This window comes from Anopheles moucheti, chromosome 2 (assembly GCF_943734755.1).
Source record: "Anopheles moucheti chromosome 2, idAnoMoucSN_F20_07, whole genome shotgun sequence".
Taxonomy (NCBI): domain Eukaryota; kingdom Metazoa; phylum Arthropoda; class Insecta; order Diptera; family Culicidae; genus Anopheles; species Anopheles moucheti.
Genome location: NC_069140.1, coordinates 39,313,572 through 39,331,412, shown reverse-complemented (window position 1 = coordinate 39,331,412; position 17,841 = coordinate 39,313,572). Strand labels below are relative to the sequence as shown.

General features: G+C 43.0%; 1 protein-coding gene across 1 annotated transcript in view; it reads left to right on the top strand.

Moving 5' to 3' along the window:
• The window catches only part of LOC128309431 (uncharacterized), a 114,783-nt gene that overhangs the window by 45,178 nt on the left and 51,764 nt on the right, over positions 1 to 17,841 (top strand). Inside the window, exons 2-5 of the mRNA XM_053045816.1 lie at positions 4,602 to 4,734; positions 13,419 to 13,557; positions 13,833 to 13,902; positions 16,429 to 16,539. Of these exons, the coding sequence (XP_052901776.1) occupies positions 4,602 to 4,734; positions 13,419 to 13,557; positions 13,833 to 13,902; positions 16,429 to 16,539 (453 nt within the window). The remainder of the gene's footprint in view (positions 1 to 4,601; positions 4,735 to 13,418; positions 13,558 to 13,832; positions 13,903 to 16,428; positions 16,540 to 17,841) is intronic.

The following is a 17,841-nucleotide window of genomic DNA, read 5'->3' as shown; positions in this document are numbered from 1 at the left end:
CCGCCTCAATGGCCAGCGTTGCCTCGGTGATTCGGCGAACATAAAGGACCAACGGTGCCACAGTACCGGCAACGGTAGCGGTGGAATCAGTCAGAAGGAGACTTGTTAACATTTTGCCGTTTGCTGGTTGCGCTTCATCGGGCCCTGGTGGCTGGCAGGGACGCATTGACGGTGAAACGATGTGCGCGCTTATCCGTGCCAGCTCTGCTGTGCCGTGTTTTGTTGTGTGTGAGTGATGGTTGTTATGTGTTCAATCTACTGCGAAAATCCAATTTCCACACATGAATCAATTTCTGATAGAACGATCACGGTCATCAATTTGATCGAAACGAAGGGATTCTCTTCACCAGTGTTGCCCTTTCCAGCAAACACTGTTTCGAAGACGACTGGACCGTGGTTGGGGATGCTGAGGGCATAGAAATACTGTCCGGGAAACGCCAGGAATATTCCTGCCCGGGCCAAATCAACCAACTTTTCAGGGGTTTGTGGGTGGATGTCGGGCGGTTGGTCAGTACGGCACACTGATGCAAAACCTTTTTTGATGAACTATCAATTTTGGCATGATGAGTTTGACGTTCAATCATAAACCAACACTCGATCTGCGGGATCACATCCACGCCCCGAACTGTATGCAGCGATGGAATGATTTTTTTAACGGAGCGATGTTGGTGTAGTTGCACTTTTCCAGTAAATTGCAAGGACATCAAAATTGCTCAGAAAAAAGATATTTAACAAATAATGCAAACAGGATGTAATGAAATACATTTGGTATATGCATGAGAACGTTTAAGCAACAAATTCAATAAATAATTGACAAGCGATTAAAACCGTATCCACGGAAATCTCATTTTTATGTATCTGGTAGCAGTGCCGGTTACACACGACCGGTTGATAACCCTATCAAGATCAATCTCCCGCAAGTACGACTCATAAAATTGGAGAAATATGTCTATTTTGTTTACCTGATCCACTTCTGTTGTACTGCTTCTGAAGAAGAACAAATAACTGACTACTCTGACATCAGCTGGCAATTCATTTCCATACGTTTACTTCATTGATCCTAAGAAAAACTTTTAAAATATCATCTTATCCCTTTCATCAATATGTTTTCCACCGAATCGAATCCATCGATTTGTCGAAACATTATTATTGCTACAAATTACCTAATGGTCTCGAAATACCTTCACCGCGGCCAGTAATTCGCTTGTTGCATGTTCGTTTGAATGTGTCACCTTCTAGCCGGATTTATTCGTATTGACTGTAACATCACGGCACATTTCAATCCAATTTACCTGCACAAAGCCCAGGATGCAACAGACAACAGCCTCTGTGCCTCGGAACCTGTGGTAGCTTAAATGGCACACGCATGTACCTTCCCGCCCTGGCTGCAAATGTGAAACATTGCTCGATCGAACGAATTAAATCACACGCAACAAATTGTTCGGCTTGGAACCGCTTGTTGACTCTCTGCCCAGAAACAATGTAACCCGGAATGATTATTTATACGTTGTTTTATGTGGCGCGGACGGGCGCGTTATGTTGTAAGTGATGGTCCGGGCGCTAGTCAAGCAGGTGGTACCGGTTCCTTCCGTGTGGAAGGGAGTTGAAACATGAATGATTTATATGCCTGTGATCGTAAAATCGGATACTAGAGCACTCACTTTCCGGCCTGCGAACACAAGACGAGCGAAAAAAAATAATTCAACCCTTAACCACACTCTCTGCCCATCACCATCATCGTCCCCATTATAACGGACCATCCCGCGTGCTCTATCAACCTACCGATGCCCTCAATAAAAGGGGACTCCATTCGCACAGTTTAAGGGTTTCCGAGGCCATTTTGAACCCATTTTGATGAAGTGAGGGTTGATGGTGCTGGTACGCCCTTACGGTACAGCCCAAGGCCCGAATGTTCCGATGGTAAAGCGGTTTTAATTAATTAGAAACTATTTGTTCTCGCTGTAACAGACCGGGACCGGGTCGACTGTCCGGGGAGATGGTTTCTAATGGAGCTGAACTCCCTCCCCCCCCCCCCCCCCCCAAGGATGGCTGGAAGGTGGTGTAAAGGATACGTCTACCTAAAAGCTTTACTGTTGGGGGTAAATAATCCTTCTGGTTGCTGTTTGATTGGATGTGAAATGGGTTGGCGAGTTCTGAGGACCCTTCCAAAACTGGTGGTGGTGCTGGAATGGTCGAGAGTGAAATGTTAATTTGTATTTCTCGGCCACTGCTTTGGTTTTTGGGGATGCTTTTGGGAAGCGGGCATTCACAGCTAGGAAATATGAGGCGAAAGGGGCGCAGGAATGAGGGAAATTATAATAAGGAGTGGCTGCCTTATTTTTAATGTCGATTTAAAAGAAATGTGCACATCAACGTTTGTCGGTCAGTTAATCTTTCTTGCGGTGATGGGTAATTCCGGTTAAACGTTAGGGACGATGTTAGGGCATTAATCTATTCGACGGGGATACGCTGCAGGAAACTTAAGCCCTTTGCTGCTTATTTACATTAACCAAACAATGTGATGTTATATCTTTTGTAAGTATTTTGTGTATTTATATTTCCTAAAAGGATTTAGGCACATTTTCTCATTATAAAAAGGGGTGAACAATTTTACCGTTAGTGCATAACGTTTACATTATTATAAAGTACTTAAAAGTACTTAAAAAACGTAAATATATAGTACAACATTTCGAAAGTTTTGAAAAGCAACTTATACAATTCATGAAATTAGTGTTGAGTTATTATGATTAAGAATCATAAACTTGAATGAATCTTTGAATTGCAGGAAAAAATCTGAATTTCAGTTCCAAATATTCATTCAATATTTTCTGAATGTTCAAAGATTAATCCTTATAGATCCATGAAGATTCATGAATCGTTTGAGAGTTGACTCTTGATTCGAATGACTCCACATGCAAGATTCATATGAATGATTCTTTTTAAAAGATTTATGAAACCCAACCCTACTTGAACCGCCCAGTAGTTTTAACGTAAATTACCTAATACAATGCAACCCTTTCCATGAAACACAATTATTGAAGCATAAGCAACTAGTTGCAACCATGCTCTAATTTCATGTGATACATGCAATACAAATGCAACACATTTGTCTCATTATCATGCAGCAAACATTTGCAGACATCAACCAATAAGCTGATCGCGTTCAACCGGGACAACAAAACTTGTCGAACACATCACCGGCCCTGGGACGGTCTCTCCCGGTACCACCTCAACACACACCCGTGCTAGGATTTTTTATCTGACAACTATTGATCCATACACATTTGCAATCCTTCTCCCCATGCTTATCTTCACGGCCACGTGCCTCTGTGCTGTTTGATAAAACATTTCTCCCTTGAACCCAAAGCAGATGCCGAGTCATCGAAACGGATGACATTCAACCGCAGCTTTGGGTTTGGAAAATGGCGAATCCGTATTCGCATACCATTCGGTCACCATGTATCCCACAGAAAATAAAATAAAAAGCTCCACTCGGTGAACACATTTGGACCCTTTTGTTTTCGTCTTACTTTCCCTTTTTTTATTTGTCTCACCGCCCTTGCGATGGGCAAAGCAGGAGCTAGGAACCATGGGAGGGAATTTGCGATTCGTGACCAGAAAGGCACGTGAACGTGCTCGCCACCCGTCTGCTGCTGACTCACTATTACTTTTACGACTATTATTATTGTTATTATTATCATTATTGGATTGGGAAGCGCAATAAAGAAAAGATGAAGATCATAATCCATTTGCACCATTCCGATTCACGGGATTTTTGCTGTTGCTCGGGACGAGCAAAATGGATGACGGTCGAGTGTGAACGAACATGGAAAAACCGTGTCTGCGGCGGGCTGACAACATCGGGCCATTGTGATTGTTTACCAAAAAAGAAGCAGAACAAAAAATTATAATAAAAATAAAAATCAGTCCACCATCGTTTATCTCCTTGGGATCGGGGTGGGCTAAAAAACAAAAAATAACAGCACAAAAGGACTCTGAATGGACTTTGAACAATGGGACAAAAACAAGCCAAAGCAGCGGTCCACATGTCCGTTTCGGCAGCGGTGGTGGCTGGACGATTCATAGTTATTTCGGTTCGGATTTGTTATCCGGCGAAAGAAAATGGTCCTTCGATTTAGTGAATTGTAAGAAGCATTGATCCACCCATGATTTGGAGAACCTTTTCACCGGTATATCTCGCCCGGAAAGGCTTCAATGGTCCTTCCGGGAAATGCGGAAGATTGTGGCAGGATGTGAAACATGCCAGCCTTTAGATATTGGCTTCCCGTTAACACAAACGCAAACGGAATCCATCGGTTTGGCCAAACGTCGGTGGCGGGTGGAAATCTCTATGGAGCTGAGAATTGGAAAACAAGCGATCAAACGGAATTGTTGCGGTCGGTCCGAAAAGTGGGTTGCTTTGTTTCGTTGCGTCTGAAGGGTTTCAGATTTAAAGGTTAACTATTTATTGATTTTCAATACAACGTACAAAACATTCTTCCCACCCCAGATCGTAGCGAAGCGACCGACCTTGTGCGGGTTGAGTTTCTTTCAATCCATAAAATATTAATCGAACTGTGCTTTCTGTTTTCTCTCCACAGTGTCCACAGTGACAGTTGAAGCGGTCCTTGGACGGACGGCTACCCTACCGTGTGACATCGAGCCGGAGGAACTGAACGATCGAGTGTATATGGTGCTGTGGTTTCGGGAGAGTGCTGGCAAACCATTGTACAGGTAAAATCGTTGGTTTTCTTACCATCATTTATTTACAGCAAACAAAATTTGGTTTGAATTCTTATCGAAATTTTGAGTACGCATTTGCAAGCTACAGAAATTCCCTCTTAATAGTATTTCATGTTTTTTTTATTTTAATATCAAATCAAAATTACTAATGAAATCACTTGAAAACAGCAAGACCAATTTTCGTTAATATCTGGGTCGAACCTAGTCCTCCCTTCATTGTTTAATTAGTGATTAGTGAATAAATGATGAATAATTATAATACATACGACACATGTGAAACTATCTGTATAGATACCACAATAATTTTATAGTAAATTTTTCCAATTTATAAATTGAGGTTCAATATTTAACAAATTTTTTCAATGTTTAGCTTATAGTTACTCTTAGGAGAGCTTCTATTATATTTGAGAACGTCGACTTGAACTAGACATGATACCCTTCAAGAGCTTCTGCGAACTGACACCATGTTCTAAACAACTTTTAAAAAATACCTTCCTGTTTTCGTCATGTTTTTGTTAGACAGTAAGCATTAACAGGTTTGTATCCGCAAACACTTAGCATCTTGGTTTGACAAACTAGCGAAAGTTGATTAATTAAATTATCAAAAAATCCTTCGAAAGTAAACTAACCGTTTTAGCAAAACATCCAAAATGTTTCATTCTGCAAAAACCAATGCAGCAAACGCGAAAATCCTGTGAGTGATCAACATGTTCCATTTACCAAATCGTGTGGCAAACTACGCTGTCCCATTTCGCACGATTACCTAGCAACGTATTTTGATAATCATTTCACAACCGACAGCATCATAAGCTCGCTGCATGCAAAACTCGTTAAATCACAGCTTGCCCGTTAGATCTCTCGCAGAGTTTACCATTTAGTTGCAACGTACGAAAAACAACTCCACGCAGGGATTTGTTCGTTCCAGCTAGCTGACTGTCCGGTTACCCCATTGGGAATAGAGTAAAATTTCATTCCGTAAGGCGGACGGATCAGGAAAACAATACCACAGCACGTAACAAATCCAGCTGATCCGTAGCTCGCTGCGCACTGCGAAGTTGGGAAAATAATTACTAGCACCGTTTGCCCTTTTCGCAGTGCCACCATTCGTGTTGCACCACAACACGCGGATATTTTTGGAAACCTGTTTTGCACTAGAAACCCTACCCAGCCGCACGCACACGTAGACACAACCGGATTGTGAAGGGAATATTGCAGAAAATCACACCTTCACTGGTGCCAGCCACGGTAATCCTAGCGTCAATCAATCACAACCTCCGCACGGTACGGGTTGGACGTTTTCTCGCAAAACTTCATATTCATGATCCCATCACGCGATGCGATTTACTTCGGATTCGGACGCACTAGTCCCGCTGGGGTCGAGAGAGTGTCACACAGCTCTTTGAACCGGATGACCACCACAATCCGTTGGTGTTTCGCGCTTGACGACCAATTGAGCTCGCTCGTGCCCTAATTTCGACTCGAAACCACACAGTTGGATTCATGAACCATCCAAATTAATCCACGGTGCGAGATAAATTCCACGATTTCTACTATTCCAGTACGGTCAGTACGGCTGGTGGACATTTGCTTGTTTGTTGACACAGCTTGCGTTTGGAAGAATAGACGGAGTGGAAAAGGAGGAACATGAAGTTGTTGGTCTGTGGTCGATTCAGTCAATGCATAATTTGTGACGAATAATTTTCTGCAGAACATAAGCTAATTGCGCAACGAATCAAAATCATGGAAACAAATACCTTATACTAGGAATGTTTTGAAGTCGTAAAGCAATGAAACTTTTACACCTTTTACACACATTTTTTTTGTGAAATTTAAACACAGAAATACTAAAACCCATATTTAACATGATCACCGCTACAGCACAAGATCAAGCTAATAGCTATCAGATAGCGGCAAAATTTCCAAACCCGAAGTTAATCCCGCTGTTTTTTTTTTTTGGAAAACGTTTACATCTTTTAATCCTTTATTAATCCTTTCTATCCCATTCTTGCCATTGTAAAAAAAAACAGCTCAAACGGAATTTGATGCTTCTTCAAATCGATAAAAACCTTCCCACTCTTTGAACCCTTTTACCTTTTCCCCCAGGCACAGCCAACTTCTCTGCAAACGATTCATCTCCCGTCGTCACGACACGCTGGTGCTGTGAAAACCATCTCCGCACGGGACCGTGCCCGGCGTATTCAAAATGTTAAAAATTTCCGGAAATTTATGTCTATTGACAAACTTCTGCGCACGGAACCGAACCATGCCATGCATCGAATACTGAACGCGAGTGTGGTTTTTCATTCGTTCCTTCGTTCCTATATTTGCTAACCTGCTTTCAATGGCACTTTGCTCCTCTCGGTTTACTCCTTCAAAACCCCTTATGGTCACGTAACCGGGTGCAAAAAGAGGGATTTTCCTTGTCACCACCACCGGTACAAGACACTTTAACCTGCCGCCAATCTACCGGCCGTAAAAGCATTCCCTGACTCCGAACCTCCCTTTGCCCCAAACCCAGATCGGGAAGGGAAATCGAAAATGGTCGTTAGGATTCCAATGTTGCTGTAGGCCAACGACGAGTTACGTCTCGTCTGTCGATAGTTTATTTCCATTAGGGGTTTCATTTCTTTCCTTCATGTTGCTTCATGAAAAGGCAGACTTTTTGTGTTGTGAGATGATTGGATAAATATTATGTCTAAGTATCGATCATATGATCGTAAGAACGACACGAATGAACAATGTATTGGAAACGTCATCAAGTTATGTGTTTTAGAAGAAAAGCAATTAAAACATATTTTTACATATTTTTCATGCAGAAGCAGTGAATAGTTCTATCAAGATTCAAAATTTTAGAATAATTTGCCCTGGCTGTTCTTGGTCGATTTATTACTATACATATTTTATTCTTGCATAAACTATGCCCTTACGGGACCCTAAACCTTTACAAAGGAGAAAAAAAGCTTCTAACGATGATAAGCAACTATACGACGATGATACTCTCCAAAAACCATTTCCATGTATAAAAATGTATCCGAAAAGATCAACGGTCACATTTTACTTGAACGCTACACCTTTTGCGATGTCCCACAATGGCGCAACAAAGATGATTTATATGTTCGTCGTTACGCAACGGTTCATTTATGGCGCTTTTTAAGGGGCACAATCCACTACCACCCTCCAGCTCTGACGTAACAGACGCCCAGAATCGAAAGGATTATTGATATTATATTGTCAATTTGGAATATAAATAGGAACATTTATCCCTAATCCCATGTCCTGCTGCCCGATTGCGAAGATCAAATTGCACCAGCACAACGCCGGACAACGGAAAACAGCGATACTCCATTCCCCGCTCTGCCAGTTTTTCTCCGACCCGGACCGGGCAGGTAGGGCAAGGCAAACGAATTTCGAGCAAACAATGTTGGGCCGTCGCCGTCGGGAAAAGCGGGTTCGGAAATTGTGTTCTCGCAACAACAGCAAAAAAAAAAGAAATCGCAACAGAGAAGATTTCTTTCACCGGTTTCGACACCGAACGATCTGCTCCCTACGGGGTTTAGGAAGCCGTGAAAAAGGGTCTTGTGTGATAGGAAAAAATACACTCACACACATATCATAAAGACTCCGGCTTACATGGGAATATATGTGAACCAAAAAAAAACCCCAACACATAGCGCAACTTTCAAGTGCGATAAATTTTTCCCGCACATTCTCAGTCACTGATAAAAGTCGGCCTGTTTGCCGTAGCCGGTGTTCCGATCGGTGATACGATGCCCTGCAGCACGAGTCAGTATCCGAGCCACCTCCCCATGCCGGTTCGGACAAGTTGGGCAAAACTCCGAATCCCTAATGTTCCCTTTCAAAAAGGTAGAGAGAAAATCGAGGAAAACTCCATCCCAAACATCAAGGCTTTATCGAAATTCTCCCACGAACATCTTTCAAATTTGACTGATTTTTACTCAATCATTGCATCAGGCCCCTGTCATCCCCTATGCCTGTCCACTGTTTTCCATCCCCTCTCCCCATGCTCATCCATTATCGGATTTCCTACCACACCGTGTCCCCGTATATTCCACCGTGCTTTTAATTTCCTTAATTTGCGATAACAATGATCCAAAATCAAGACCCAACCTGTGCGGTGAAATGAAAGGTACTGTTTCAGCGCTGTTACGCTGGCTACGCTTTTCATTAAAGTTCCTTTCAATTTGTTGCCTATCTCACTTCCTTTCTCTCGTTTTCCTTCTTTTCAACGTCTCAACAAGGCACTTTAGTGTATGGGTGTGTGTGTGTGTGTTTGTGTGCCTGTTTTGCCACCCTTCGTTTCCTTTCCTCGCTCATCTTCGAGGGCTTACACTTTTCATCATACCGAACGGACTTCCTTAAAGATGGTCCACATTTCCAACAACTTCAAAACGTTTTGAGACCCGATGATGCCATACGGCCAACAAACCCATCCCGCACATGTAGGAGTTTGCTCCAAGAAAACGAAAAAGGTGCTTCTTCATAGACATCAGTCCTTCTGCACTTGCCTCCGTATTCTTCTTCACTGTGCCCGCTATTCCGACGACTTTATTCCGCTTTTTTTGTCGCTCATCTCCGCCGTGCACGGGGTGCGGACGAACAAATTTCGGGCGAACGATTTTATGTGCAGGCTGGCAGGAAGCAGTCACCGCCACCATCCATCCCAGCCAGCGTTCGTCCACGGCTCCGATCGAGGATGGGAAATCGTTTGATGGCAAATGGAATGAGCGGAAATTGGATGGGTTTTGTTGAAAACGTTTTGCGCCTGCTGATTTTGTTTCCCTCTCTACATCCTGGGTTTTTTTATGGTTCTTTTTCGTCCATGTTGTCCTCTTTTTTCCGCCTCTATCCGACCGTTTTCTTCCACGTACAATTTTCACTGAAGGTTGGTTGGTTTTCACTGAAAGAAGTTTGTTGAGCTGTTCCTTCTTTTTTGCTTCATTTCCTTTAAGAACCGTCTACGCTACAAAAGGCAAGCAGTTAATAATGAACAAACCTCAATTCTTCGAGTCCTTATTAGGGAGTTTGTGGAAACAAATGCACCGAATAAGCAGCGATGTTGAAGAAATGGTACGCTTACCGTGCCCATAAAGGATGCGTAGCCGGCTGATTTTGATTGAAAGGAAGCGAGAAAGAAGCAGAAAAAAAGCATTCCAACATCTTACCGAGAAAAAAAAGACAGGTGAGCAGTTCCGATCTGATGGATTGACGCAATCAGCGAATGAGCTTTTCGTTAAGCGGTCTGATTGAAGGACACTTGTAAGCCATTTACTCCGAGCGAAGGAAGCGGCACCCGAAAATGGAAGCAGCAAATGATGGGTCGTTTGAATGGTTACGCTAACGCTTCGAGCGTTTCTGTAAATGATCCCTTTACATCGAGATGGTAATTTGCAGTTGATGGTACGGGTAGCATTGAGGCGACTGCTGATTTGCTTGCGAAAATTAGGAATTAAAACTCGACAATTTAAAATATCGATTTTTTAACGCCAGTACCGAATTGCTGCAAAAGAAATACTAATAATCAGGTACTAATATGTTGCAATATTAACCTTAATTCCATTTGTAAAAGCTTCTCACATCTGCTTCATTATTCCTAATGTGCTTGTAGTTTTTCCAAGCTTGTAGTTTTTCGGTGCTTTAATAAACCAATAGTAAAGTTTTATTTATTCTGATAAGACTCAATGAACGCTGTCAGAATCATTAATATATCCACCGTCTCAAATGAACCATGCGATTAAATTTCTCCATAAAATGTTTATTTGAAGTGCTGCTTTGAAACTTTTTAGAAGCACTGGTCTATTGCAGACATGTCAAACAAACGACTTGAGGGGCCTTCCAATTCTTTCAAATGATTTTGACCCAGAATTTCGCGAACAAATAACCTGGTACAGTCAGAAGCCAAATCATTTCACATGTAAGCTGATTACTACCACATAGTTAAAGCAATTATTTTTTCAAACATCATCCACGTAAAAACCATTTTAATTGTTTGGAAAATATTTCCCAAGTAGGATCCTTCAGATGCCACACATAAATGAATACTTTTTCTGACAATTTTTATAAACTCCGGAATTAGTAGTTAATTAGCAAAAAGCAATTCTCTTTATATATTATTGAAGAATGATCTCTTGTGCGGTCAAATAAACAAACTGCTAACAAAATGGCTGCATTTGTTGCGTACAATTCGAAATTGTTAGATTTAAATATCATTTGTTTTTTTATTTGTTTCATAGAGGCTTTACACCTGTTGGATGACTATTTTATCTCAGAATTTCGAGTAATTGGTATATATTACATATATTAAGGTCTATAAATGTGCAACAATTGTTGCATTCAACGATTTGTAAGGAATGTATGTGTAAAGTGTGTAAGTAAGTGCCGACCACGTTACCGACGTTACAGAAAAAAATTGAAAACGTTTAGCCGATGTCGGATCTTTGGCTGTTATAATATTAATGTCTTAACGACGCGGTTAATAAGGATCAATTGCGGTTCGTAAGAAGTCTGCGATATTTAATTTATTTTAATTTATATTTAACTAAATTTTATATTTAAATTTAATATTAAATTTAAATTTAATTTATCTACAGTCGGGATGGATGAAATTTAAAACTAAGTTTAGGGCTACTGGTCGAGGAATATTTTTACTGATCTAGGATTAGATACGGAAGGACTATAATAGTTACAAACATGACCAGAATTAGAATAAGAAAGCCCCTTCCATCACCCTTTCTATAGTATCTGCTAAAATTGAGGGTCCGTCAATCGTATACACCACAGTTTAGTAGTTCGACCCACAAAATGAGTTTGACTGAAGAAGGCTCTAATGAAAATATTCACCACACGAATTATCAAAACTGGAAATACTTGTGACCATTACCGACTAAAGGTGTTTAGGAAAGTTATCCTAATTTAAACAATTATTGTTATGGCAATTAACCAGAATACGTTTTCTACAAGATGTACACAAGAATAGAAAATACCAGTGCAAACACTAACAACTACGTCTTCAACCTTCCCTGCCGATGCCATTGACACCAAAGGACAGATTTATGCAATCGGTAAAGGTCCATCGGTGCGTTGAAATGTATGTGCCTATCACCTGCTGAAGCTGCCCTTTGCCTAAATTACCCAACCGGACCCTTCCAAAGTGTGCCGTGGTGAATGTGAGATTATTTTTGGAACACCTCCACCATCATCATTCTTCCCGTGCTCATCCGGAAAAACAAAAACAAAAACAAATGTCCACGACCTGCAAGACAACTCGGTCAGTCCGTCCAAGCAAAGGCAATAGGAATGTGACACGCCAGCAGCAACAAAACCGTACCCTGATTGCAGAACACTACCGCACACACAAAAGACAAATGAGGGCCAAAAGGTGTCGTGAAATTTATTTTAATATCCTTGTCATCCTCAGCTCAGCTTCCGGTCGGCGAGATGGCCTCACGTTTCGGCCCCCTCGCTCTGTTACACTGCTCCGAAAGGTGAAATCAGGTCGTAACATTCCAAACACAAGAGCCCTGGGAACAAAAGAAGTACGGAATTATGGAAACACCGATGGTTTTTGCCGTGCCGTGCCGTGTCGTACTACGTGCTACGTGAAGGATGTACGCTTGGGTCAGCGGAAAAATCTACCCAAACGAAACTCCGTATCCATCTCCGAACCTCGAAAGCCTAGCCTGGCGAATATAGAACCCGATTCTGGGGTGAGATGGCAACGCTGGGCAGTACGGAAGCGCAGTCCCATCAGTGGATTGGAGAGATTTTGGGATCCGCACCGGACCGTTGTTTCGGTGCGGGCAATCTCCGGTAATCCGCTTCAAAGCATAAACAATCTGGCGACAAATGGTGAAAGGTGTTTATCTTCGCCTACCATGCGTTCTTCCAACGAAATCGAAAGAGGCAGGCGCGATGGTGGAGTTGATGGTTCGGGATTTTGGGAAGGCTAGGGTGAGGACAAGATGACATTAATGCGGTTTCGCTTCATCGCTTCAATGTCATCGTTTGTACCTTTCACCACCCACCCTCCCCATGTTGGCTTCGAAGCACCGACGCCGTTTGTTTGTGTCTTCCATCGCGCTGTTGACATTCACGTCTCGTTTCGGGGTGGTTGTGCCGTTCCGAACCCGCGATTCGACACCGAAAAAACAACCGCACAAGCAAACAAAAGCGCACCTAAAAGCCCGGCTGTAAGAGGTCGCCAATGTACGAGCGGCGCGTCTGGAAGCTAATTATAACACGCAGCCACACGAACGAACGCCCCGCATTACCACGAAACCGATGATAATTAAAACTTTTTCCTACATTATCGCACCGGCGGGAGTGTCTTCGTGGGTAGCCGAGGGCACTAGCGCCGTGCCCGGGACCTTGTCATATTCGATGGCGATGCTTTGTGTACGCACGTCGGCTCTCATTGTTTGTCCTTGCGCCATGGTGTTGGCGACCTTGTAGAACGGAAACTTGTCTCAAACCGAACGCCGAGCTTAATCGGATCCAAGTACCGCCTCTGAAGCCCCAACACTTACAGCCCCTGGCCGAACGCGCTGCTCGGGAGGCTCCCGAGCAGGAAAGCTCCCGGGGAACACGCGGAGGAAGTTTATGAAAATTTTAATTAACCAAACTTTTTTTTCTCCTTCTCCCGTTTCATGCTGCCGCAGCTACGACGTACGGGGGAGACAATTCTCCAAGGCACTCTACTGGTCGGAAACGAGCGCCTTCGGACCGCGGGCGTATTTCGTGACGATCTCCAAACCGGCCGCTCTCAGCGTGGACAACATCCAGCTGGACGACGAAGGGGTAAGTTGTGCGCGTGTGTGTGTGTGTGTGTGCGTATTTTGGCCAGAGCTACCCATTGCAACAAATCCTCAAAGTTCCCGAAATCCCCACCGGGGCAGGATCTAGCGAGATTTCAAGCGATGGCTTACGGTCGCCAAAACTTTGCTGTTTGGCGCGTTAGCTTCCGTTTTGCTAATGATTTTCGTTTTCTGCTTACCTCTTTCTTCTTCTTTCACGCGTGTGTTTGTGTGTATACATTTGTACATGGTTTATGCACACACACACACCCTTTCCAGGTGTATCGCTGCCGGGTGGATTTTCAGAACTCGCCCACAAGAAATCATCGCATCAACCTGACCGTAACCGGTAAGTTGAACCAATCTCTGCAACGGGACGCCGTGGGCCGTGATGAAATTTCCCATTCCCATTTCCCAAACCACCACCAAAACAAAAAAACCAACAAACAACTCCCTATTCCCTTGCCCCGTTCTAAGCAAATCAACAGCGCGCTGGCAATTAATTTCATACGCAAAATAAAATGTTAAAAAGCTATAAAAATGCAAATTCGAGCCGCGTGGCGTAGGACGGTGCAGGTGTTATTTGTTTTTCGGTATCTGCAACAAACATGAACTATTTATGATGCCAAATCGTAACGCTCTTCGATCGTCCAGAAAGCACGCGCAGTATTCGGCTGTGGCTTGCGTGTGCCGCTTAGCCGCACTTTTCTGGCGCGTGGTGGTGGTGGAAAACTTTTCCAATTGAGAAAATTGTCCATGCTCAACAAAACACTTCGTGGGGGCCATATTTTGTTTCCTTTCTACACAGACAAGTTGAGACCAAAGCATAATGCTAATGTCTGGAAAGGTGGAGTACACTTTGTCAAAATGTTTTGTTGCTTATTGGTGGTACCGTTGACTACACAAACGGATACGTGGCGGAGAAGTGTCAATGTTAGGCTATTTCTCGCCCCAAAGTTAAACCACTTCCAGATGAAACAAGCTAACCATTCATACTGCTAACCAACGACCAGGGGCCACTTTTGGGATTGCTATTTTTGCAAACCCACCCGTTTTTTCCCCCCACACGTTGTTCCGACCCCATGGCAGCGCGTACCTTCGCCAACCAATCAACATCATTATGTTTGGCCCGTTTGCATAATTTACGTACGTTCTTTGCATAAGCAAACTACGGAACCCACAATTTTTTTTTTGTGTAACGTGCGCATCCTTTCACGGGAAGCGGTATCGGGGCCGTTTTTTTATTTTAATCAAACACCAAAACATTACCTCCATCATGTTGAAGTACCGCTCCGCGTTGGGTGAAAGCAATTGTTTTTCTTTATTTTTTTTTTTGTTTGGTGCTCTTCTTATTTGCCGATCCATTGAAACGATTAAATGAAAAAGCGTAAAACACGGCCCTTCCGGCGTGTAACAAGCGCTCGAAGCGCCCAACCCGGGGGCACAACCCGGGGAGTGGAATTCTTCCCGTGCGCCCACTTTCGCTCGAAGTACCCTGTAATGGAGTTCAAACAATTTCCTGCACGACACTTTAACGTCCCTCGGGCGCCGCTTGGAAACCGCTCGCATTTGCCGTTGAACCAACTGCACAGACAATAATGCAGTGCAAACAGGAAATGAATATTTACATTCGATCTGATAAATCCTTCCCATACAAAATGGAGGCACACCGGAATACATGTTTACCTGCCGGTGAAAAAAGGGACGGAAACGAAGAAGCTTTCTGCAAAAGGTCAGTTTGTTTTGTGTGCAAAGAAATTGTAAATGCCTCATCAGGAAAACGAACTACAATTGTTTCAGTGGTTCTACGGCGCTTGTTGTTTTTTTTTGGCTACTGAATGTTCAGCGTGAAATGGAATTCTGTTTTGTGAATTCTTTTGCATATAATATAATTTTAGTGAGTATTCTATATCCGCATCAAAAACTCTATCCCAATTACCGGATTAATTATCAGCACTACAAACGTCAGGCTACTCTATGTTGGGCGATAATCTTCATTTAAATCACAAAATTATTAACAAAATTTAGTATTATTAGTGAACTAATTATTGAATATATAATTAATAATTGTCAATATTAATTAATTGATTATTAACAATTTACTGGGATTAAACAATAAAATCGTAGTTAAGTCATGTATAAAATATTTTAATAATAAAGAGGGAGTCGCGATCACGTAGCGGTAACAAGACGTTGGTTGTCCGTTTGTTATTAATCTATCATCACTAATATTGGTAACTTTACATTCACATTTCTTGTGTCCTGAGAAAATTAAGCAAAACTGAAAAATAAAGCGCTTTGATGTGCTAGGTACAGTATCCATCAATAAAAACCCTTGAGTTCATATTATTGTGATGAACCCATGTGTTCATATGATTACATCTCAAAGAAAGAATGTCACTTTTCCAGTAAGCAAAAAGGTTTAACGCTTCTTTGTCCCTGAACAAATTAAATCAATATTGAAAAGTCAATATGAAGAGAAACAAATTCCACAATAACCAAACAAGTCCTTTTACATGCTACTTTGTAGGGATATGATGATACGCAAACATAAAATCTCTTTTATATCGTTTGAGAAACTCTTGTGAACTGCCTCATACTGCTGAACGGAAAGAGATCGATTGAAAGCCCAACCGGTCATCGTATTACTTCGTCAACTGCGCTCCCCTATCTCATCCGCCCAATTAATTTCCCTTCAAATCCTTTCCAATTTCATCTAATGGCCAAAAAAATAGTTCCGAATCCGCACCAGATGATTGATTGGCTGACGCACTAACCCGCCACGAACATTGTGCGTGTCCAGTGTGGCGAAAACGGCAGCTCCACAAGATGTCCACTAATTTCGTTTGTCTATCCTGTCCACGTTGATCCCCAGTGCCACCGCATCAGATCCTCGTGTACGACGCGTCCGGGCTGGACGTGACCGGTGCTATTGGGCCGCTGCAGGAAGATGACAACCTGGTGCTTACCTGTGAAGTTCGTGGAGGTAAGTGGTATCGAATGTACGGTGCACCTAGACAAACCCTGGTGATGAGGCTATATGTACGGGCTTTACTGTGCCATCAGCTCGTAATTGATTGATTTCCGATGAAAAGTTCGCTCCGACCGCTGTGGATCAACCGAGAAACGGTACAGTGGCAAAGCACTGGAACAGTTCAACGCCATTCTGTGAAAGGGCAGGAATGGAAACATCCACTAAAAGCACTATTCTTTCAATTTTAATCACCAATCGGTACGGTTTGCGACCGTGAGTATGTGTGGGAAGAACATGTTCGTTTCGGTTTCTCCATTATTCATCGGTCAGATCCATTGGTCAATATCATTCGGCTGACATTCAACGAAGCTGACCCGCATCGACGCAAGTCGGCCGTCAGCTGGCAAGTTTTACCGCATGCTACGCCATTAAAGCCAGACCGGATGGGGCACTACCAGTGCCACGAACTTCCGAACACAAAATTGCCCCAAACCTCATAGAAGCCTAGCGTGAGCTGCTACGATAGTCATTACCACGATGATACCCCCTCGGTTTATCCCCTTATTTTGATGGATGTTTCCTCTGAGCGGGTCTGTTTCATTTTGAAGACAGAATCTTCTAAAAACCCACCGATTCCATCTATGCTCCCTAGTCGATAAAGATGACTAAATGAATATTGGATACGCTCGCCGTTGTTGACTGCCACTTCGATCATGTGTTGCCTCGGTTGCCATGCACCAGTCAATCTGATACACGGTGCGAGCTTTATCCCGCAGACCGAGTAACCCGAATCCGACCGTCCCGTAACGCATCGCTCCTGCACCAGCGATTTCGGCAATCTCGTAGCTGGCCGATCTAGGGGGCCGAACTTCATGGCAAGAGATGGCAAACTTTATGAGCTTCTTGTATGCACATGGAGTTGCATCCTGTCGCACGCAAAGCGCACGGCCATAAATTGAGGTTGAATTCTTTCAGAAACAATTTCACAACCGTCGGCTAACAAATGGCCCTCCCCCTACGCTAGGGCGCAAGTGTTCGCCCTCGAAAGCTTTGTACGACCATCGCAGTAAGTTTCCATCGAAAACTAATATGCAATTAATTGGGGACGAGGTTCCCCTAACATGGAACTATGCAATGATTTACTGCCCAGTGTTGTTGACCCTGTCGACTTTGGTCAATAGTTCGGTAACTGCGTAGTGAAACTAGTTAGACGAACAAAACTACTTATCGACTCGTAGGAAAACGTAGAACGGGACGAAATTATCCGAAAGTTTGGTCACGTTAAAAGAGAAAGTTTCCCGATGCGCTAGTGCT